Here is a 23,718-nt window from a genome sequence, read left to right as displayed (position 1 = left end):
GTTGTGGTATGCGGTCTTATTGTGGTGGCTTCTCTTGTTGCAGAGCCTGGGCTCTAGGCATGCGGGCTTCAGTAGCTGTGGCTCATGGGCTCTAGAGCTCAGGCTCAGTAGTTGTGGTGCACAGGCTTAGTTACTCCTCAGCATGTGGGATCTTCCTGGACCAGGGCTTGGACCTGTGTCCCCTGCATTGGCAGGTGGATTCTTAACCACTGCACCACCAGGGAAGCCCTTTCCAGATTCTTTTCCATCGTAGGTTATTGTAAGATAATGAATATAGTTCCCTGTGCTATACAGTAAATTCTTGTTGTTTGTCTATTTTATATATAGTAGTGTGTATCTGTTAATCCCATACTCCTAATTTATCCCTTCCCTCCCCTTTCACTTTTGATAACCATAAGTTTGTTTTCTACACCTTGTGAGTCTGTTTCTATTTTGTAAATAAATTCATCTGTATTATTTTTTAGATTCCACATATAAGTGATATCATATAATATTTGTCTCTCTGTGTTACTTCACTTAGTATCCTCTAGGTCCATCCATGTTGCTGCAAATGGTAATATTTCATTCTTTTTTATGGCCAAGTAATATTCCTTTATATATATTATATATATATACATATACACACATATCTTTTTATCCATTCATCTGTTGATGGACACTTAAGTAGGGTCCATGTCTTGGCTATTGTAAATAGTGCTGCTATGAACACTGGGGTGCATGTATCTTTTCGAATTAGCTCCATCCTATTGTTCTCTCTCACAGAGTCGTCATTCTTTTCCTTCATAGTATGTATGGTAATTTTAATTATATTTGTTTACTGTAAGTTCCTTGTAGGCAGGGACTTTGACTCTCCATGATATCACCACCACCTAGCACAGTGCCCTGTACAAATATGAAGGGATATTAAAATATTATAAATCTACAAACATTTTTGGAATATCTGAGGATTGAATGATTTGACCACTTAGCTTATCTCTTATTGGTCATAACTTGATGCTTTTTTGACTCCCCTCTCTGGACCCAGAGAACATGCTGGCCTTGCCTACACATCCTTGAGGGATTTAAAGTCTAGGCAGTGTCTGAAGTGTTGAGGCTAATCAGAAGATGCATCTTGGCTAGGAGGGCTATGCAGACTCAAAGGGAAAGAGATCAACGGTAAGCAAATTAGCTTGTTTGGAGCGGAGGCTGTATAAACTTGGTTGAAATGATGGTGTTGGGGACAGTTGATAAGCTTTGGGTTCCAGGCTGATGACTTTAGACTGATAAAATAGACCAAATTTTGCTGCTGGTGATTGAGCTGGGGAGTGACCTCATGAGAATGGAATGTGAGAAAGATTATGCTAACAGCTGAGGATTGTGTGAATTGGAGGAGAGAGTAGGGACCAGGAATACAGCAGAGAGGCTGCTAGGGAGTCTAGGCAGCTCTGAATTTCTATTATGGTAGGATCCTAGATGGTTGAATCTGAAAAAAAGATGGAAAATGGAAATGGTTCTGAATTACTCATTTATAGTGAGAAATATTCTTATCCAATTCCTTCTCCTGAGGGCATTAAGATTCTAACCCGAAGGCAGCTTGGTGACTATAGACTTCAAACCAAAAGAGCTAATTGAATGATCTTACTGGCTATTATCTACTTATCCTCAGAAGGGACATATATGTCTGACTGCTAGAGAAAAAAATATCTGTATCATTTGGAGAGGACACCAACCAAATAATAGATTCTTTATTTCTCCCTTTTCTAGTTTCTAGAGAGACTTTCATTGTTCTCTAAATAAATTGCACAACAATGGATTAAACACAGACTTGATTTATTCCAGTCTTGAGCATACACCATAGTGGTCTTAAATAGACTTTGTTATTATTCTTGGTCTGTTTTTGTGTCACAAATATTTGATTTGGGAGATAGGTGATAAGCTAGGTTTAAAACATACTGAGTTTGAAGTGCCTCAGGTGAGAAATGTCCAAAGGTCAATTGAAAATGTGAAGCTTGAACAATTTAAGAAAGAAGCTGGCACTGGAGATATAGATTTTTCGGGTAGAACGAAATGCTTTCTTTTTGGGGTTATGTTATACCTTGTAAAACCTTTGTGAGACTATTTATCATTATATTAAAACTCTGTTTATATATCTGCATCCTCCACACCAGACAGTGAGCTCCTTGGGGCCAGCGGAGGCCTCTCACTCATCTTAGTAAACGTACCTGCACACTGTGGGTGCTCATTAGGTGTTAGTCGAATGAGTGAATGAGAGTAATGTAGATAAAGGAGATAAAGGAGAGGAGGGTCAGTGACATCTTTGGTGTTGTAAGTACAGCAGAGAAGGCCTAGAGATATCTAAGACCACAGATGTAGCCACAGACAAGTTACCAATGGAGTGTTAGGGGGGCAGTCAGAATTCAAGAAGTAAAAGAAGAAGCTGGTGGAAAGGGAAACCGAGAAAAGAGAATCATCTCTAGCATTGAAAGCACATCCCCAAATGCTAAGAACAAGTGCCTGCTAGGAGTTTGAATCACCTCCTCCTTACTGAGAGCCATCCATGCTGTAGGCACCAGGCCAGCTCTTTCATTGATGCCTTCTTGCTTCCATGCTCCCTTGGGTGCCAGGCCTCTCCCAGAGGGAACCCCTATCAGCAATTCCAGCTCCCACTGTCGCCTTAGTGTCCTGGGTTCTTGTCCCAGGTCTGCCGTGACTCACAGTGTGACCTCGGGCAAGTCACCCCCTTTTCTCTGGGTCTCTAAAGCCCCTTGCAGCTGTCAGGATGTCTGGGAGAATGCAGTTTGGATGACTGGTGAGGATTCCAACTTGCTCTCTGCTGCTTTTCATCTGTAAATCGCTTTGCCAAACACCAGCTGTCCTGCGCTCTGTTTTCGGTCCTCAGGCGGACTCTAACCCACCTGTCGTTGGGCCCCTGCAGCATCCTCCTCCCACAGTTCAGTTCGCAGATATGTCACCAGGCGGCACTGCTTTGATCTCAGCACAGAAAATAGCTTCAACCATTTAGGCTGACTGTTGAGTGATGAGGCCAAGCATATGTAGCACTCTCCACCTGAACTAAAACAGCCAAGGAAACGAAGTTTGAGGACATGATTTAAGTGCTCTGAGAGCTGGTGCTACCATGGTCCTTGAAATTTTGATTTTAGACACCTTTCTACTTCTTTTCTGCCTTTACCTTGGGTGCTCTGGGCCTTAAGGGTCTCAGACTTCAGGTGACTCATTGCTTTTTTCCTCCTTCCTTGGTGGCAAGGAATCTTAGATACAGAGGACTGGGTTAATCACTCTACTTGATTTATAGCCTTCTTTCATCAATGGTTCATGCAAGGCCTCTCTTGTTTAATTGTTTATTTATTCCCTTTAATCTCATTACCCTTCCCATCTAAACAACGCTCAACATTACAACGTTAGGCAACCATCAGATATTTTTAATGTGTATTTCTTTTGTTTGTATGTGTTCTTTTGTGTGTATGTGTGTGTGTTCTTTTGTATGTGTTCTTGAATAACGGGTAATGTTTCTAGTATGCATGTATTTTAAGATTTTTAATATATTTTATTCCACCTAGTGTACCCAAAATGTTATTTCAAGATGTAATCAATAAAAAATTACTAATGAGATATATTACATTCTGTTTTTTATTTGGTCCTAAGTCTTCAAAATCCAGTGTGTGTTTTACTCTTATAGCATTATCTCAATTTGAATGCTAAATTTTCATCATAAATATTTGATCTGTATTTAGATTTCATAAAATTCACAGTTGAAAAGTAGATTCATGTATATGAGTTGTTCCAAACATACTTTAAAATTTTCCAGTAACTGAATCAAATACCAAAAAAATCATTTTCTTTTAATATTTGCATCCAAATTGAAAAAATTGCTTCATTTTATTTTATTTTTTAACATCTTTATTGGGGTATAATTGCTTTACAATGGTGTGTTAGTTTCTGCTTTATAACAAAGTGAATCAGTTATACATATACATATGTTCCCATATCTCTTCCCTCTTGCGTCTCCCTCCCTCCCACCCTCCCTATCCCACCCCTCCAGGCGGTCACAAAGCACTGAGCTGATATCCCTGTGCTATAAATTGCTTCATTGATTTGACTTTGAAGCAAAAGCAAGTCAGTTTCACAACTATGTGCAAGTTAAGTAAATTTACCAATTCTTGTGTCAATCAGAATTATTAACATGAAATTCAAAGAGATATTGCATAAATTGGAAAGCAACTCTAAGATTTATTAACACCAGCAAAACATTTAAACTTTTTTGTCATTTTTGCGGCCAATTGACATAGGACTGTTGATTACAATTAAAATATCCTGTGTGTTTATGTTAGAAAAATGTGTATTGATTTGCATTATGAGAAGTTTCAATTTTACCATAAATTCTTGTACGTATCCAGCTAAGTGGCAAATAAGCATTTTCTTTCCTTGGAGCTTCAATTTTAGCTTGTTCATATACAATACGATATCAGTGAGATTGTATGCATATATTTTTAATTTATAGAAATATTATCGTGGCTTATACCTCATTCAGTTTCTTACTTATCACTATGTTTCTTCTGTGTATGCATCTAAGCCTTTGCTTCTAACTGCTACACACTCGTTCATGGTACATGGTGCATCTTACCCAGGCATTCACAGTGATGGAGACCCAGATTGCTTCCAACTCCTGCTACCACAAATCATGCTGCAGACATCCTGTTCATGTACCTTATGAATTCATGTGAGATTTCTTTCAGATGTATACTTAGCTTGATTGCCCTTCTAAATCACAAAGCAGTACTCCTTCTATCCCCCATATTTCTTAGCTTTTCTTTTTTTTTTTTTTTTGCGGTACGCGGGCCTCTCACTGTTGTGGCCTCTCCTGTTGTGGAGCACAGGCTCCGGACGCGCAGGCTCAGCGGCCATGGCTCACGGGCGCAGCCGCTCTGCGGCATGTGGGATCTTCCCGGACTGGGGCACAAACCCGCGTCCCCTGCATCGGCAGGTGGACTCTCAACCACTATGCCACCAGGGAAGCCCAGCTTTTCTATTTTTTCTTTATTATTATTACTTTTTGGTTGCATCAGGTCTTAGCTGCAGCATGAGGGGTCTTTGTTGAGGTGTGCAGGATCTTTTGTTGTGGTGCGGGCTTTTCACTGTGGTGCGCGGGCTTCTCTCTAGTTGTGCCGTGTGGGGTTTTTTTCTCTCTCTAGTTGTGGCGTGAGGGCTCCAGAGTGCATGGGCTCTTTAGTTTGCAGCACGTGGGCTCTCTTGTTGAGGAGCACGAGCTCAGTAGTTGTGGCACACGGGCTTAGTTGCCACGTGGCACGTGGGATCTTAGTTCCCCGACCGGGGATCGAACACATGTTCCCTGCATTGGAAAGAAAATTCTTTACCACTGGACCACCAGGGAAGTCCCAGCTTTTCTATTTCTTTGCCTTTCTTTTTTCCTTCCTGGAGACATTCTCTTTTGTCATTCCCTAATATGTTTCCCAGCTGTGTCCAGTTTGCTACTTTTCATATCTATTGTGTGCTCTATTTTAGTTATTTTTATACCTAACATATTGCTTGTTTTACTAAAGTTGTTTTTCTTATTTCAACTATTTCTTTTTAAATTTATTTATTTATTTTTGGCTGCGTTGGGTCTTCGTTGCTGTGCACGGGCTTTCTCTAGTTGTGGCGAGTGGGGGCTACTCTTCGTTGCAGTGCGCAGGCTTCTCATTGGGGTGGCTTCTCTTGCTGCGGAGCACAGGCTCTAGGTGCGTGGGCTTCAGTAGTTGTGGCACACGGGCTCAGTAGTTGTGGCTCGTGGGCTCCAGAGTGCAGGCTCAGCAGTTGTGGCGCTCGGGCTTAGTTGCTCCGTGGCATGTGGGATCTTCCCGGACCAGGGATCGAACCCATGTTTGGCAGGCGGACCCTTAACCACTGCGCCACCAGGGAAGTCCCTCTTAATTTCAACTATTATAATTTTCTATATGTGATGTTTCTGTTTGGTTCTTCTTTATGTTTTCTTGTTCTGGTGTCGTATTGGTAATATGTTCATTTCTTTAAGCATGTTTATTAAGCTACTTTTAAAATCTTGGTCTATCTGTTGTCATCTTTCTACTTAAGGTACAATCTGTAATCAAGTGGGTTGTATCCATCTGAATTAGCTGTGTTCTTCACCTGTCTTGTTATTTGGCCCATGGACACATAGGTTGCTCTGTTCAACAATGTGTACCAGTGCCATTTAGCTCAGGGGGTGAGGGTCAGGGGTGAATGAGCCGTAAGACTGAGAACCTCAAGCACCAAAACTCCCAAGTCAGTCAGACCCAACCTCACTAAATAACTCCTCATGTCAAGGCTTCACCTTTTGTCCCCACCTCCCAAGGGAGAAGCAACCTTAGGGGAAGTACTTCTTAGATTGCAGTTCTCCTGCTATGAGGTTTAGGGGGCGAGGAGGGGAAACAACTGTCCGAAGTTCGGTTTCCCCTCCTATTTTTTATTGGATCCTCACAAGCACAGTGCGTCTTCAGTGCCCTGATTACTCTTACCAGCACCTGGATCAGCAGTTTGAGTCAGGAAGGTGATGGCAGGCACATCACTCTTTGTTCTAAGACACTGGTGGAGGAAAAGACAGATGAGAACCCCAGAGATCCTCTTCTTTTTTTATCATTACACAGCCATGCCTGGCCACCTCCTGCCGTAAACCAAAGCCACCCCTTTACCACACACCACACCAGTTCAAAACAGGGCCCCCCTTCACCCAAGGGGTATCTCACAGTTTTCTTCATTTCTTGGTGTTTTCTGTTTATAATTCTTTCGTAGTTGCCCTTGGGAGAGGGAGCAGCAGTCACACTGGTTCAGTCAAGCTTAAGGATTGAGTACTTGCTTTGTGCTGGACACTACTCTAAGTGTAGCATCTGTATTAACTCATTTAATCCTTACAATCACCCTGTGAGGTTATATTAGCAGCCCCATTTTACAGACGGGAAAACTGAGACAGAAAGAAGTTTAACTAGCTTGCCTAACGGACAAATCAATCAGGACTCTAACCCAGAACTCTTAACTCCTGAGTGGGCCCTCTTAACCTCTGCCTTGCGGCAGAGTCCTCTACAGAGACATATAAATGTAGTGTTGGCCAGGGCTTTGCCCCATGATGTCTAGCTTATGAGACACTGTCTGGAAGAGGCGGGGGGAGGTGACAAGAAGAAAGCATTAACAGCCAGGCACACTGTCAGCATCATTTGATCCCAGGCAGGCAGGACACAGGCCCTACATGGTTAGAGGTGAAGGAAGGAGGATGTGTGAGTGTGTGGAAGCCCAGCCCAAAGGAGGGCTGATGTCAGTTCTCTTCTGTGCGTTTGTCCAGATTTGACATGTGGTGTAAGCTGATTGGTGTGAAATTCTGTTCTGCGTTTTCCATCTACTGAGTGTGAGGTTCTTCCAGTGGCAGCATTCAAGTGGCTGGAGCAGCTCTGGCTGGGGACCACTCGATGCCTCCCCAGAGGCAGTAGTTAGACTACCAGTACCTGCTACTATGCTTGCCTCTTTACACTTCTGCCTCTTCCTTCTGTCTCTCTTCCTTGCCTTTGCCCTGATTGGTCAACCCTGCCCTAGCTCCTGTGAAGGGTACCCTAGGTGGATGAAATTGCAAGGTGAAAGTCAGTGGCCGTGAAGCAGAATGAGGACCAGAAGAAAGTGAAAACTCTGACTCCAGTTCTTGGGGGTCTCATGAACCGTGGGCATCGTGGGTTGTAGTATAACAAGGCTAGTGTCAGGTATCTTGATTCTCGACACAGCTCCTGGGAAACCACAGCTCCCCTCTAGTAGCTTCTGAAGTACCAGCTACTTCTTTAGCTGGGGCTGCTTAAAGAGAATCAGAAACTGATTTGAGGAGCATCTCCTCCCCCACTGAGGTTTCAGGCAGCCAGGTTCCGCTTCTGAGTGTCGCTGACAGGCAGGCTGCCAGGCCCCAGGGACCAGTTACATGCTTTCTGAGCCACAAATATTTCACACTGTGGGTACCCAGCTGCTGCCCTTCCCCTCCCCCATTCCCTTCCACCTCTTTCTCCTTCCTAAACCCACACCTTACAATCAAGTTAGCCACGGCCACCTTCCTCGTCCCTCCCTCCTGTGGGCCCCTCTCCTGGTGTTCCTTCCAGGAAACCTGAGACACCAGAGCACACCTCTAGCTTCCTCTGGCTCAGAAAACAAAGTGAAATTGACAGCTATGATTGTTTCCTATATGCCAGAGATGGTCTGTGGTGTCTAGCTAACAGTACTTCATACAAATCTCACAACAGCTTGAGAAGGAAATGTGTACTGTTAAAGGTCCTGAGGGTCCTGGGCCCAAGATTCAGAAATGGCAAAACCAGGATTCAGACCTATGCTTGTCTGCCTCTAAAGTCCACACTCTTTCCACGTTTTCAGATCCTCCAGCCCCATTCTGCGCTCCCAGTTTTCTAACCTCAGAGCTCTGCTCCCAAGCAGTCTGGATATTTTGTTTCGCTTTAGAATTAAAAAAAAAAAAAAAAAAAAGAGGAGAAAGAAGAAAGAAAGAAAAAGAAAAGAAAGGAAAAGACAGAGTTACAACTGCCTGGCTTTTGGGGATCATATTTCTTCACAGAATGATTAGAATACCTTGTTTTTCTATTCAACATCTCATTCACTGGTTGTTTTTGAACTTTTAAATCATGGAACTATTTCCTACGAAATGACCATGGGACCTCCAGTATATAAAACACCTAGGAGTGGTGCTGTTTGAAGTGGCAGGGGATGGGAGAGCCCCAAGACCTGGCCCCTCTGTGTCTCTGACAGCCAGAAGCAAGCTAAGGAAGACTTAAGTGTCTGTCGAACACATTGAAAGCTCCTGACTATCTCTCACTTTAGAGATGAGGAAGCTGGGGCCCAGAGAGGGGAAGCGGCTTGACGTTCAGGACTAGTAGTGTCTGGCTCTTGCAGCTTCTGGCCTGCAGCTCTCTACAGTGTGGGTATCTCTGCACCTAGACCAGGAAGGGGATGAGGGTGGGGGTAGAGAAAGAGGAGAGGCGGGGCTTCCTCTTTTCCTCCTTCCTCATGACCAACAAACTGAGCTCCCAAGCCCCTTGGGGAAGGAGGTGGTCAGGGAGAGAACAGCCAGGGAATACTGAAGGGTGCAAGCAGAGGCACGCGGGAGCGCGGGGACGAGGAGTCGGAGGGAAGAGAAGGCTGGAGAGGGGCAGGGGGGAGGGGAAAAGAGCGAAGGAGCTGCCGGACCAGCCCAGGACCGGGACTGGCCTAGGGTTTGCTTCCTGGTCTTGCTCTAAGGTCCCCTTGGGCAAGACCTGCCCCCCTTTCCTGCCTCAGTTTTCTTTGAAGGCTTCTCTGCTCACCGGCGGTGAGAGCACGTGCAGGGTACAGGAGCGGCAGGGTGGTGTAGGAGCACCGCACACGAGCAGCCGGGCTTAGTTGGCGCAGCTCCGCCTGTGAAGAACTGAATGTCTCGCCGTAGCTCCGAAGTCTCCTGGGCCTTAGATTCCTCACCTGTCACACCAGACGGGATGAGACGATCTCTAAGGGCCCTTTTGGCTCTGAAAGACGTGGGACCTGGAGCCTGTGCTTAGAGAACCCAGAGAATGGGCAGATGTGGGCTCCAGGGCACCAGGCGTTATGTGGTCTAGCAATCTTGTTTTCTTTGTTTGTTTTTAATGTATATTTTTAAGTCTTTATTGACTTTGTTACAATATTGCTTCTGTTTTATGTTTTGTTTTTTTTTGGCTGCGAGGCATGTGGGATCTTAGTTCGCCCACCAGGGATGGAACCCTGCACTCCCTGCATTGGAAGGTGAAGTCTTAACCACTGGACGGCCAGGGAAGTCCCTAGCAATCTTGCTTTATGGGAGAGGAAACTGAGCCTAGAAAGGCAAAGTGACTTTTCTGCTTCTCTCAGCTTTATTTCTCTTCATCCTCTGAAATGTAGAGCCATACAATTCAGTTCAAAGCAAGTCTGTGCAGTGGATAAGCTTTTTGTTGTTTTTCTGAACAATTTTTTTTTGACTTTCAACTTTTTTTTTTTTTAAATAAAAACAGTACATGCTCGTTGTAAAGACTTCCGTTAATACAGGAAGTGAAAAAAGTAAAAACTGCAAATTGCTGTCATCCTCCTGTCCTTACCCTTTGAGTCCTTAGGGGTGTCTCCTGTTAACATTTTAGTGGTATTCATCCTGACCTATCTGATGAACCCACAAATATATATGTGTGTCCCCCCATAGGATTATAATATCAATGATTCAGGCACAAACTTTAGAATCAGACATACCTGGGTTCTAATCCCAGTTTATAGCTAATTAGCTGAGTGGCCTTGTTACTTGGCCAGTTTTAGTCTCAGCCTCCTCATGTATAAAATGGGAGTAATAATATCTACTTATAGGACTGCAGTGAAGATTTAAGGAGGTTTTGTATGAATAGCACTCAGCTACCAGTGCCCGATACACAGTAAGTACTGCACACACACACACACACACACACACACACACACACACACACGGGGCACAGAATGTGTTAGAGGTACAGTATATAAAAACGAGACCCAAGTTTCCTTACCTTCAGTCTCATCGACTTTCAGCCAACCTCTCTGCTTCTCACCCTGGCTCCACGGCACAAGTTATGTGCTCAATATTTGTTGAATGGATGATTGAAGTTGTGGGGTGGACCCAGGGATTTGAGGTCTGTGGAGTTCCCGGGGAGCCTGCTCTGGGAAATGCAGGGTTTTACCCGGTAGATTGGGAGGGTGTGGGACAGTGGGAGTTGGCCGGACCAGCTGTTGCTTCAGGGCGCCAGGCCAGAGAGTTGAACCTCAGGGCAGAGCTGAGGCCCCAGAGTGGCTCTCAGCTTAAAGGATCTTGGCTTAAAAGGAATGTGCAGTGGGCTGCCTCTGTTCAGGAGGGACTAAAAAAAGCCTCGCCCTCCCCTGGGCTTTGTGTGAGGGTTATCAACTGCTCAAGTCAGCTCATCTCTCTGGCTGGACTCTGGCATTTTTGAGAGGGTCTGTTTCCCTGGCCCCTCTGGGTGTCCACCGATTGGCAGGAAGGGGTCAGCCTGACCCACAGGTGGAGGTCGTGGGGAGTGTGAGGTGTGGGGGGAGGGGGAGGGGGAGGGGGCTGGTAGCCCCAAACCTGGTGACAATGCACAGTTGTCAGCTGTACCCTGCTGGTGTTTCTTCCTTTTATAGTCAGCAGCAGTTGCTCTTGCGATCACCCAGCCCCTCCGTGGGGGCTCCTGCCCAGGATAAAAAGGGCAGGAGGCAGCCCAGTCTCCCGTCTCAGCCCCTGGGTGCCGCATCTCTCGATTCCTTCCTAGGTCCCACCTCTGTGGAAGAGCCCAACGAGACAACATGCCTCCCAAGAAGCCTGAGCCTAAGAAGGAAGCGCCCAAGGCAGCCTCAGCCCCAGCCCCGGCCTCGGCCCCACCTCCCGAGCCTCCCAAGGAACCTGCCTTTGATCCCAAGAGTGTAAAGGTAAGTGAGCCTCAGCCACTGGGATGGGGGTGGGGATGACATTCAGAACGCTCTTTGCCCTGGAGCTCAGAGATCTACTTCACAGGGGCTGGACCGGGGTGAGGGCTGCAGTGTCCATCCCCCGCTCAGGGTCCCATGGGGCATGGAGCAGGTGTTGGGGCTGGTGAGGGCTATTTTAGATTGCAGGCTTTTCCCCTCAAGAACAGGTTTCTGCTCTGTCTGAGGAAGCCCTGCTCTGTCATCCCAAATTTGCCCAGCAAAGTTGGGAATGGCAGGGCGGTACAACCAACCAACCATCTAAACTTTCTTTAAGGCACTGTGGGGACCACCATAGTGAAGTAAAAAAGACTGTGTGATATCTTATGGAGAACAGACACAGAATGATAACTTCCAGTGTAACTTGGAGTAGGTGATAGAAAGAGCGAGGGAGCACTGCTCCCTGGTTGCGGGGGTCTGGGAAAGGCTTCACATGCAAAGACTCTTGCACTGGGTGGGTGGTGAGGGCAGGGAGGCCCTAGATAAGATGAGAAGAGCCTGCTTCTCTCTCCTCTTCCCCACCCAGGTGGACCCCTCCTTCTGTGCCCTTAGCCTGGGCTCCTATCTGGAGCACGCAGTGGCCTAGCCTAGCCCAGGCCGAGACCCTCCCTCTAACCTGGTGTAGGAGCTGGGCCAGGCTCCTTCTGCCGCCACAGCCCTATTCCCTCTCTGCCCCACCACGCTCCCCTCACCCTGAAAGGCTCCTCTCCTTGGAGCTGGTGTAGACCCTGCCCGCTGACTCAGTCATTTTAGGCCTCTCAGCTATCTGGCCCAGCTGCTTAAGGAATGGCATGGGGAGGGGATGGGCCAATGAAGGAGGGGGTCAGAGGCCTCTGGAGACTGAAGCAGTTTTAAGCTTTGGCACCAGAATGTAAGAGGTCAAGTGGCTACTGGTATGAAGGGCTATTAATAGCAGGTTGGGAGTGGTGGGCTCTTGGGTATATCAGCCTCAGGGCAGGGCTGGGGGTGGTGAGGAATCAGATCAAAATTAGAGCTCAGGACCTGGTTCTGTGACAAAGAGGAAGAGAAACTAGCCCCCAGAGCTCTAACTGGATGACCCTCCCTGGCCCTCTCAGGATACTTCCTAGTACCCACAGCCCTGGGAGACCCTGCCACCGTGCCCAGAACCCTGGGGTTGATCTATGGTAGTCCCTACAAGGGGCGGAATTTAAGCAGAACTGGCTTGGCCAAGAGATGGGACACTCTGGGGAAACTGAGGCACAGGGTAAGACCTTGAAAGTACCTGAAGGTTTTCTAGGTCATACATCGCTCCCTCTCTGGACAAAGCCTAGCAAGAAAAGCTGACAATCTCCCCCTTCAGGAAACCTGGATTTCTGATTTGTTCTGATAACGCACTGTTCCCGTGGGACAGCCTAGACTGGACAAGAGCTGCCTAGTGCTATCATCCGAGTTCCTTCTCTTTGGCCTATCACTTCCCTCCGTCCACCCACCTTCCCCAGTTGCTCACATCTGGTTGCAATTCTCTTTTCCATGTCTGGATTTTCCAGTTCTGGGGGTTGTTGAAATTGCTTTAAAGCAGAAAAAAAAATTAGGTATTTTTCATGAAGACTATTTTCACTATTATTATACTTTACCCAGTTCCTTTGCTTAGAAGATTCTTTGCTCAAAAATAGAGCAAAAGTGGCTTCCCTGGTGGTGCAGTGGTTGGGAGTCCACCTGCCGATGCAGGGGACACGGGTTCGTGTCCCGGTCCGGGAGGATCCCACATGCCGCGGAGCGGCTGGGCGCGTGAGCCATGGCCGCTGAGCCTGCGCGTCCGGAGCCTGTGCTCCGCAACGGGAGAGGCCACAACAGTGAGAGGCCCGCGTACCGCAAAAAAATAAATAAATAAAAATAAAGCAAAAGTAAACTTAAGCCCAATGTGTATGGTTATCACCATATATTCAGATGTTATGTCGTTATACTAATTTCTCTTACATGTTTAATCCTGGGGCTTAAATCATCGCAAAGTAAGGCAAACTGCACCGTTCCCCAGAGGGTTCCTTCAAAGCATCCTTTACCCCATTTAGGGGGTTTCTTTAACTTTCTGACCCATTCCTGGGTACAGCTAGCTCTCTTCCCAACACGGTGTAACCCCTCTTCTGCTCTCCTAGCTCGTTCCAGCCACCTCCAGTGGTCCTCATTAACAAGGTCAGACTTGGATGGGCACAGAGCAGCAGAATCAGGACTGGGAATGGTGGCACACAGAGAAGATGCTCCAGGATTAGTTACCACCACCAGCGGAGAGGGGATTTGAGGGGGTGGTGGTGGTAGATAAGGACCATGAAGTAACATGCAAGATCCTAAGTTAAAATAATGACTAATGCTTGTTCATTGTCATTCATCTTCAGAGCCTTCCACCTTCTTCTTCTGTACTCAGATTTGAATTTAGGGGGGAAAACCCAAAATTTACTCCTCTCAACAAATATATTTTGAGTGCCTACTCTATGCCAGACATTTTCTGGCAAATCCCCTGCGCTGCCGGGACCCTGGCTTCAAGGAATCACAGTACACATAAAGGCATGACAGGAAAACAGTTAGGAAGCATCCAGGGCCCGCCTGAGAGGGATGTGTGCCGAAGGAGAGGCTGGGATGGAAGGGGTGAGGGAAGGCTCTGTTGAAGGAGGTGGGTTGAAAGCCAGCATCAAGTAGAAAGGGGAGAGACTGAAGGGGTGGATGCGAAGGCTGTTTACAGCCGCTGGGATGGAATTTACATTCGACCCAAAGGAATTATAATAGGGAGTCAGTGTGGGTTCTAGAGTTATTCAGAGTGTTTCTCTTTCCCTCTCATTTGGAGCCATCACTTAACAAGTGGTGCTGAGAGAGCTCTGGAGGCTGCATTATTTGACAGCCTGTCAATTGCGGCCCAGTCGTCAGGAGGCCGGTCGGTGCTTGACTCTCAGCCCGTAGTCTCCTTCCGTCCTCATCAGAGTCTGCTGGAGGTGACCCGATTGCTGCGGAAGCCGCTTCTGCTTCCTTTGGAAGGCCTTAGCAGTCCCAGCCCTCATTCCTCTGTGTTTCTCTCCACAGATAGACTTCACTGCTGACCAGATCGAAGGTGAGTACTAGCGACCCCACCTATCCCATCACACTCTCTCTGTTGCACTTCCTGGGGAGGAGTTGTTGTCACCACCATAATAGTAATCATCACCATCACCACCCTCATAATCACCACCATCACAACCACCATCATCACTGTCACCACCATCACAATCACCACCATCACTATCAACATCATCATCTTCATCATTGCAAACCCGTATCTGAGTCAGGGTACACAAAGGCGTGACTGGAAAACAGTTACGCAAAATAGCAAGTATAGGTGTGTTCTCTGCTCACTTTCACCTACTACGTGTTATTACTTAAGCACTTTACGTGGATTAGTTTATTTAATTCTCACCGCAACCCTGTGAGGTAGGGACTGTCACCACCCCACTTTACAGGTGATAAAACTGAGGCACAGAGAGGTTGGGTGGCTTGCCCAGTCTCACACAGACAGTTGGTGGTGGAGCCAGGATTCTAACTCAGGCAATCTGATTCCAGACTTGAGTTCTGAACTACTCTGCCAGACTGCCTGGAACATAATAGATGCACAGCAAAAATGCCTTTTTTCCCTCCACTCTATAATCTCCTATCCAAGATATTTAGAAGTCCTCATTTCTGGTTTGTTATTGGAAAGCCCTCCTCAGGTTACCAGCTCCCTCTCCCTGCATCCTGAAGTCTGCCAAGATGCTCACCCGCTAATGGTGGCAGGACCAGCGGTGACTTGAGGGTGCCTTAGTCCACCTGTGATCTCCATCAGCCCTTCTCCGTCTTTGATGAAGACAATTTGTTTTCTCAACTTAATATAAGTATTCTTAAGTGTAGCTTCAAGACAAGCCTCGAGACCTCCTGCCCTCCAACTTAATTGTTGCCCCTCAGCCCTCTTCTGTAGGAGTCTGGTGTTTTGAGGATGAAATATTTCATCAAGTGATATCTACTTTACAGCTGGGATCCACCTTCATTGCAACTTATCCCTTTGTTTCCCCCACCAAATGCCTCCTGGACATAAAATCATAGGAATTGAAAGGGACCTTGAAAGGTCACCTGATTCAACCCCTTGATTTTAAGCACAGACTATACGTTAAAAATCAAACGAATCCATGAACATGGTAAAAAAAAAAAAATCATATACTACTTAAAAATAAAGAAAATTAAAAATATTTATTTTCCCCTTGCTTTCCTCTCATACTGATCCCCTCTCCCCAAAACAATCATTGTCAATAGGTCTGTGTATCCTTTGATTAAAAAACATATAATGTTATACCAGTATGTATGTATGTATGTGTAAAGTTTATACAAATTGAGTCATGTGGTGCATACTGTCCTGCATCTTTTATTTAATATATATTTGGGTTGAACAATGTATAACATAGTACATATTATTTAATAATATATTTAAATATCTTTTTATATTTAACACCAACAGTTCTACCTCATTCTTTTAAACAGTTATATAGATTCTCACACACGGAGGCACCTTTTAATCCAATCAGGCCCACATTGATAGACTTCAGGTTGTTTCCAGTTGGGGTAGATAATGCTTTCCCCGGGGGATCTTCCTAGCAATGAGTCAAAGGATATGTGCATTTTAATAGTTACTGCCAAGTTTCCCTCCAAAAAAGTGATGCCAGTTACCCACCAATAGGGCATGAGAGATGGCAGATGCATTTTAAAACAAGTGAACCGAGTCCTACTCCATTTTTGCAATACCCTGTGGACAGTCACTTTCCATCAATAGTTTGGAGCACTGTGAAATTCTTAAAATAAATTTTAATGCATTTTAGTTAAATATATATATATATACTCAGTGTATATACAAACACAATGGTACCCATGAGGACTAGAAAATCAACTAATGATAAAAAATTTTCATTTCCCAAATGGGAATCCTGGTCAAAGCCAACTGAGACAGCTGGTTGCCTCTTTTCTCTGTGAAGATATTCAGGGCTGGGGCCTAACTCATTCCAGCCTTTCATCCCTCTGACTTTGAAGGCATTGTTCCTTAGGTTGGATTGGAATTGTTTCTGCTTTAATTTTATTCCTATCTCTTCATTTGCTCTTTGGTGAAACTGAAGATGGTTTTCTCCTGTTTTGCTGGAAAAACGTTATCTGCAACCAGGAGACTTTGAAATTAGCCCTAAATCTGCCACTATTGGCCATGAGACTTAGAGCAAGTCACTTCTTTAAACCTGGATTTTCTTATCTGCAAAGTGAGGGTATTTGGTTCTTTTCAATTCAGAAATTCTGTGACTCTATTCAGCATCTTCTAGATACCCTCCATCTATTTGAAGACAGTTATCAAATCCCTTCCTAGCTTTGTGATCTCCAGGTGATATGGCTCCAATTTCTTTTATTTATTTATTTATTTTCTCATAGGAATTAGTTTCTAAGTCCTGACTTCCTTCTCTGGCCCATATTTCCATATCCTTCTGGAAAGGGATCACCACCATTGTTCACTGCTCTAGCAGGCAGCTCCCTACTACAGATCTTTCAGAAGTTTCTTCTGGGACAATGCACTTCATCTCTCATATACCTCGAGATCACACTGGTCTTGTTTTTCCTCCTAGTAGCTATCCTAGACTTCAGTGTTTGGTTTTTATGTGCATACCAGCCTTCCCAGCGGTCTGGAACATTAGCTGGTGCAGCAGGCCTCTTCCTCCTCCTCCTCCTCCTCACTTGGTTTCCTTAATAGTTGGCTGGAAGTCACATCTGCAGTGGCCTATAAATGAGGATGATAATAGCTATAGCATAGTCTTTGTAAAGATGAACGGGATAATTCATGCAAAGTTATCAGCTCAGAGCCTGGCCCACAGTAAGTGCTCAAATCATAGGTCATTACTCCTGTTATTTCCCCCCTGTTCCATCCTTCTATTAAATATCATTCTTCTTTTAAGTGGAGACTCCTACTTTTATTAAGTTTGCCCTCACTCTTCTGAATGAATTAGAAGATCAAAAAGTCTGAGTTCAGATTCAACTGCCATATTTATTGAACAATGAATTTGTGCCAGAAGCCATGCTAATTGCTTTAAAAGTTCAAAAAAAATTAAATTGTTCTAACAAAGCTGTGAGGTCAGTGCTATTCCTTTTGACAGAGGACAAAGTTCAGTGAGGTTATGTGACTTGGCCAAGATCACACAGTTAAGTGGTAAAATTGGGATTAACCTCAGTAAGAGATTACTAACAGCATTGGTGGAGAATTTACTCTGTGTTAAGACACAGAGTTAAAGTTTTATGCGCACACTATTGTATTTTATTTGAATGTAATTTAAGGACCCTATGAGGTAGGTGCCATTTATAGAAGAAAAGAGGTTTATAGAGGTTAAATATTTACTTGCCCAAGGTCACACAGCTACTAAGCAATGGAAACAGAATTTGAACTCAATTAGTTAGTAATTTGAAAGACAGGCAGCTTTATATCTTTGAAATTCATACAAAGCCTAATAAAGAGTGGCAGGTAAATGTCTTGGGGAACCTGCTTTGATATGTGGAATGATTTGTGAATAATCCGTATGCAGCATCAAAGGAAATAAGTGTTTCTAAAGTGCTTAGAGAGGATTAAAAGCAGCTTTTCTCCTAAGTAGTTCACACATTCTTCTTAGGTTTATATTGTTAATCTGCTTAGTAAACCGTTTTGTCGCCGGTAGCATAAGGTAATTTCAATGCCATACCCAGTCCATATTATCCCCAGTGACGAGTTGGTTGAATCCAAATTGATTAGGAATTAAGGTTCTTTGCAAAGGGCCCAGGAGTGCCTTCATTCAGCCTTGCCCCTTGGACACCTGCCCTGGAACCTTCTTCTGGGAGTCTGGCTCCAGAACTAGGAAATATAATAATAACCACCATGTGTTGATTCCCTTACCACATGCTAGACACCATGCTTGGAGTGCTTTGTAATCCCCCCAGCAGCCCACACAGGTGGACACTGTGTCCTTACTTAGAGCTAAGAAACAGAGGGCCCGTGGGAGTTAGGAGTTTGGCCGAGGCCACCTACGGGTCAGTGGTAGAGCTGAGGCGGGCTGACTGTTTCCACCAGGTCACCTTGTCCAGCCTGGGAGGCCCCTCTCAGCCTGGAACAGGCAGTACTGATATTAGCTGACTTCTGAACAGGTCTTGTCACTTTGCAAAGTGCTTCCACACACTGCCACCTCCTTTGACACTGGTAGTAACTGGGAGGGGAGGGCGGGGTGGAGCCTTACTTTCTGCGCGTGTGCAAAGAAAGTGAGACCCAGCCCGGTGCTGCTTGGCAGAGCCAAGAGGAGAACCCAGGAATCCTGACTCCTCCGCCAGTGCTCTTTTCACTTCCCTGCCTCTTTCAACAGTCAGCCACCTCACCTGCAAAGGGAAGGATGGGTGGGTGGGAGGGGCGGGGGCAGGGGAGACTTCAAATGATGTGACAAGTGATCAATGGAAGAGATCCCAGGCCCAGCGCTGGAACAGGTCGTGGGGCTCCAGCATGCTTCTTTAGTTGTCAGAAGATGGGGTGGGGATGGGTTACAGGGAGCGGCTGGGATGATGGCTGCAGGGAAATACTGAAATATTTTCTCAACCACAGGGCGGGTGGAGAACGATCAGCCCCAAGCCACCGCCTTCGCTTGGCCCCGGGGGCTGCAGCCAGTCTTTTCTCTGCAGAGTTCAAAGAGGCCTTTTCATTGTTTGACCGGACCCCTACTGGAGAGCTGAAGATCACCTACGGGCAGTGCGGGGACGTGCTGCGGGCCCTGGGCCAGAACCCCACCAACGCCGAGGTGCTGCGCGTCCTGGGCAAGCCCAAGCCGGAAGGTCAGCGTGGGCCTCGTGGTGTCTCCCGCCGCCCCTGGGGCTCTCTCCCTTCAAGACAAACCTACCCTCCCCAGGTTACCCTCCTCCCATTGCTAGAATTACCTGGAAGCGCCTGGCACTTAGTTGACCCTCTCTCTTGGGCTTGTTCTTGTTTTCCCCGTGAGGGCGGGAGCTCCTGGGGAGCAGGAACGACATTCTGCTTCTTTAGTGTCTTCCTGTGACACCGAGGGTGCCGGGCACATGGGGCAGGGAAGCTTGGAGGGAAGCTGATAATGAGCAGCGCCCCCCCCCCTTCCCCACCAGCAAATTGTGGTCGAGGTGTCACAGCGCTGAGCTGTCCTCCTTCTAATGATGGTTAGATCACTGAGGACTGCAAATTATTCATTTAATATAAATTAGAGCAGACTCAAGATTAACTCTATAATGATGCTTCTTTCACTCGTTTGTATTTGATAGATTTTGGTGAATGAGAGTTTAGAAAGTGGTGCAAGTGGCAACATTTGTGAACGTCACCTGTCACCATGGCAGTCAAGTTGACAGCTGCCCTAACACACATGTCCTTCTGAGAGGACAGGGCCAGGCGGGCCTGGGCAGGGGCCCGCAGCCAGGGTGGGCCATCGCTGGAGGCTTCCTGGGGCCCATGTTGGCTCCACCCCCTTCCTTGGTTTGGCCCCTTCCCCTCCTGCTCTTGCTGGTGAAGACACTGGTTGGGGGTGAAGGATGTGGGCCAGAAGGACCAGAGGAAGGAGCCTACCGGTGTCAGTAGGGCTTCTCAGAGGTCGAAAGATATCTGGGCACTTCCATTGTAGGAGGTTCCTGGGTTATAAAAGAAAGCAATGCCAACATTTGGAGGTATTTAAAAATGGTTTACCTCTATTAAATTAAAGCTTTTAACACATGACAATGTGGGAGAAGAGTGCTAGTCACACAAGAATCACACATTTTACTGGTTAGTAGTAAACTGATTCAGAGTTGCTCCAGGCACTGTTGGTCTAGTGATGGGACCCAAATTTGGAGTTATGCAAAATTTTCTTTTTGCAATTTTGTCAGTTTACCCTTGTGACTGGGAGTCTGTCACGTGTCAGAAGTCTAAGTTGTGAATGTGAGGCCTGCGCTGTGTGGCCCTTGGGGTCCCTCAAATCCTACTGCTGCCACCTCAGCTCCCTGCCCCACTGGCCACCTGGAGCTCAGAGGTCTGGGTGGAGTCATGGTCCCTCTTCCCTCCTGTCCTTTCACTGAGAAGAGTGCCCAGAGTCAACTCCTGCCTGGCTCCCAGGCCTCTGAGCCCTCCAGGATTGCTGACGGGGTGCCCCACCCAGAAGTGGCGGCGGCTGAGCTCTGGGTGCTGCCAGGGGCGGGCTAGCCTGGCAGAGCCAGGTGAGACCCCTCCTAACCCTCTGCTCCCTCGAGCTCACGTCGAATTCCCTTTCCTTCCCTGTCCCCGCCGCAAGAGATGAACACCAAGATGCTGGACTTTGAGACGTTCCTGCCCATCCTGCAGCATATCTCCCGCAACAAGGAGCAGGGCACCTACGAGGATTTCGTGGAGGGGCTGCGCGTGTTTGATAAGGAGAGCAACGGCACGGTCATGGGCGCCGAGCTTCGCCACGTCCTCGCCACCCTGGGTACGCCAGCTGGGCAGAGGTGGAGCCCAAGGACAGGGGGAACAGAGGCGTGGGAAGTGACCGAGCGGCATATGTTGGGGAGACATGGGGGTCCCTGCGTCCTGAGGATCACATCCTGATCCAGGCCTGTCTTGCTTCCCCAGCTGGGTTTGCTCAGCAGGGTGGGAAGGAGAGGAGAGCAGGTTGGCTGAGCGGGGGTGAGGCCTGAGAGGTGGGACCCAGGGCTCCTGTCCTTGTCTTTGCCTCAGTCACTGGGGCCCTGGTCTGCTCACCCACTGGTGGCTGTAGCCAGAGGGAGAGACCTTGGGAACTAGGAAGGACCTTAAGACCCTTGGCTCCACCCTCCAAAGCCTCTGGGGGAGCTTTGGTATGGCCACTTCCTACACCCAGGAAGTCTTGAGCCATCAGACTCAAGGGGGTGCTTGGGTTTGGCCTGTGCCTCCTTTGCCCATCTGTAATTAAGTGCCCACTGTCTCCCACCCCAGGAGAGAAGATGACTGAGGCTGAAGTGGAGCAGCTGTTAGCAGGGCAGGAGGATGCCAATGGCTGCATCAATTACGAAGGTATCGGCTCATGCTGCACTTCCCCGGTCGCGCAGGGCTGGGCTGGGCTGCAGAACAGAGCAGATGCAGGGGCTAGGGAGCGTGCACACCCCGTGGGCTTTGGTGAGCTCCCAGTGGACATTGTTCTTTTTCTTTCCTGGGAGTGAACATCACGGTGTAATGGAAGGGGCATGGATTTCGGAGATAGCTCTGTGATATACCAGCTGTGTGACCTTGAGCAAGTCACTTACCTTCTCTGAGCCTTGGTTTTCTCATCTGAGCAATGGGGTGATGCTGGCCCCTGTCCCAAGGTTGCGGGGATTGGCAGAGATAATGTAGCTCATTTCATCTGTGTCAAGTACCAGCACAGAGAATGGACACAGAGCAGTGGTTATGTCTCTTCCTTCCTTCTACCTTCTCCCCATCAACCCTAAATGGGGGAAAGAATCATGCTCTGAAGAAAGGGTATTGGGAAGGTTTGAGGTCAGGCAGTATAGAGCAGGGAGAAGAGGTTTAAGGGGCTGAGAGGGACCAAGTGCAGTGGCTGATTTCCGTCTTCTTTCCCAGCCTTTGTCAAGCACATCATGTCTGGGTGAAGCAGACCCCTCCAGGGTGAGTGCAGCCTCTCCTTCGGGGTCCTTCTGGGGCCCCACAGGGCACTGCAGGGGGCGGAGAACAGCCTGGCCCCGCCCATCAGTCCCCTGCCCTCTAAGTGCTCCTGTCACCTCCTGCTCTGCCCCCTGCCCTCCCTGGTCTTTGCACCTGACCTTGACCTTCATCAGTCACATCCTCCTGCCTCTTCTGGGGTCTCTCAAGGCAAGACCATTCCCTCAGGAGGGGCCTCCTGTATAGGCTCCTGTGTGTGAGGAGCCAGGTACCAGGTGCCCTTGACCCTGTTCCTCTTTTCTCCCTTCCCTGACCACCCCCTGCGCCCTCCTGCCCAGGCTTGGTGCCGTCCTGGTAGGGCTGGGGTCTGTGATCAGGGGCTGGGGTATGGAGAGTGAGGTAGAGCCCTGTACATCTAGTGCTTTCTTTCAGGTGCCTGGCCCATGGCCTTAGCCCAGGTGAGTTAACGAGAGGCCCAGAGTGACTGAGCTGGAGTTGGAGTCCTGGACTCTCCACTGCACCGCAGCCCCGAGGACCTCATGGGCCCATAGCTGTCCCCGTAAATAAACAGCTCCGGCAAGGTTGTGCCGAGTTCCCTGATTCCAACCAGTCTCTGAGTTGCTTTCTTAAATGAATTAACTAGTTGAGTTGGGTTTTTGTGAGTGTGTGTGATAATGTCACCTGAGGCCTCATGCATATTCCTCAGAGAAATAAGCAGTAACTGGGAGCTGGGGGACAAGGGCCAGAGCCCAGAGATCTAGAAACATGAGGGCCAGACCATGCGCAGAGAGCTCAGGAAGGGCCTGCAGTTTGAGGAGCTGTAATCAGGAGTTTCATTTCCTTCCAAGGCTCACTCTCCACCTTATGTCCCGTCCAGGTGACAAATAGGAAGAAGCCACCTGCTTCTTTTTAAAAAAATTGTGGTAAACAGGGGGAAGGGTTGGGGGGAGGGATAGTTGAGTTTGGGATTGACATGTACACAATGCCGTACTTAAAATGGATAACTAGGGACTTACCTGGAGGTCCAGTGGTTAAGACTCTGCCCTTCCACTGCAAGGGGTGCGGGTTCGATCCCTAGTGAACTAGGATATTCTGCATACCGTGCAGCTCAGCCAAAAAAAAAAAAAAAAAGGATAACCAACAAGGACCTACTGTACAGCACAGGGAACTCTGCTCAATATTATGTAACAACCTAAATGGGAAAAGAGTTTGAAAAAGAATAGATACACATATATGTATAACAGAATCACTTTGCTGTACACCTGAAACTAACACAATATTGTTAATCAACTATACTCCGATATAAAATAAAAAGTTTTTTTTAAAAAAGAAAAAAATTGTGGTAAAATACATATAATATAAAATTTTCCATCTTAACCATTTTTAAGTGTACAGTCCTGTAGTGTTAAGTATATTTACATTGTTGTGTAACCAATCTTCAGAACTTTTTCATCTTATGAAACTGTAACTCTATATCCATTAAACAATAAATCCCCATTTCCTCCTCTCCCCAGTCCCTGGCAACCACCACTCTACTTCCTATCTCCATGCATCTGACTACTCTAGACAGCTTGTATAAGTGGAACCATACAGTATTTGTCTTTTTGTGACTGGCTTATTTCACTTTGATAATGTCT

At 47.0% G+C, this 23,718-nt stretch overlaps 1 protein-coding gene across 2 annotated transcripts; it reads left to right on the top strand.

Moving 5' to 3' along the window:
• The first annotated feature begins 9,771 nt into the window (after positions 1 to 9,771).
• Positions 9,772 to 22,681, top strand: MYL4 (myosin light chain 4). 2 transcript variants are annotated; one of them, XM_027080409.1, is made up of 8 exons: positions 9,772 to 10,430; positions 11,295 to 11,451; positions 14,518 to 14,545; positions 19,159 to 19,308; positions 20,760 to 20,933; positions 21,419 to 21,496; positions 22,043 to 22,087; positions 22,514 to 22,681. In XM_027080409.1, the coding sequence occupies exons 1-7, from the start codon at positions 10,396 to 10,398 to the stop codon at positions 22,069 to 22,071; spliced, it is 651 nt and encodes a 216-aa protein (XP_026936210.1). In that variant the 5' UTR covers positions 9,772 to 10,395; the 3' UTR covers positions 22,072 to 22,087; positions 22,514 to 22,681. The 2 variants fall into 2 exon arrangements, with proteins under 2 accessions (XP_026936210.1, XP_026936211.1); XM_027080410.1 differs by lacking the exon at positions 9,772 to 10,430 and adding an exon at positions 10,862 to 10,980.
• Positions 22,682 to 23,718: the final 1,037 nt, after the last annotated feature.

This window comes from Aethalodelphis obliquidens, unplaced genomic scaffold (genome assembly GCF_003676395.1).
Source record: "Aethalodelphis obliquidens isolate GAN/ISIS:26980383/991018 unplaced genomic scaffold, ASM367639v1 scaffold44, whole genome shotgun sequence".
NCBI classification, from domain to species: domain Eukaryota; kingdom Metazoa; phylum Chordata; class Mammalia; order Artiodactyla; family Delphinidae; genus Aethalodelphis; species Aethalodelphis obliquidens.
This window is presented reverse-complemented; position numbering and strand designations above follow the sequence as displayed.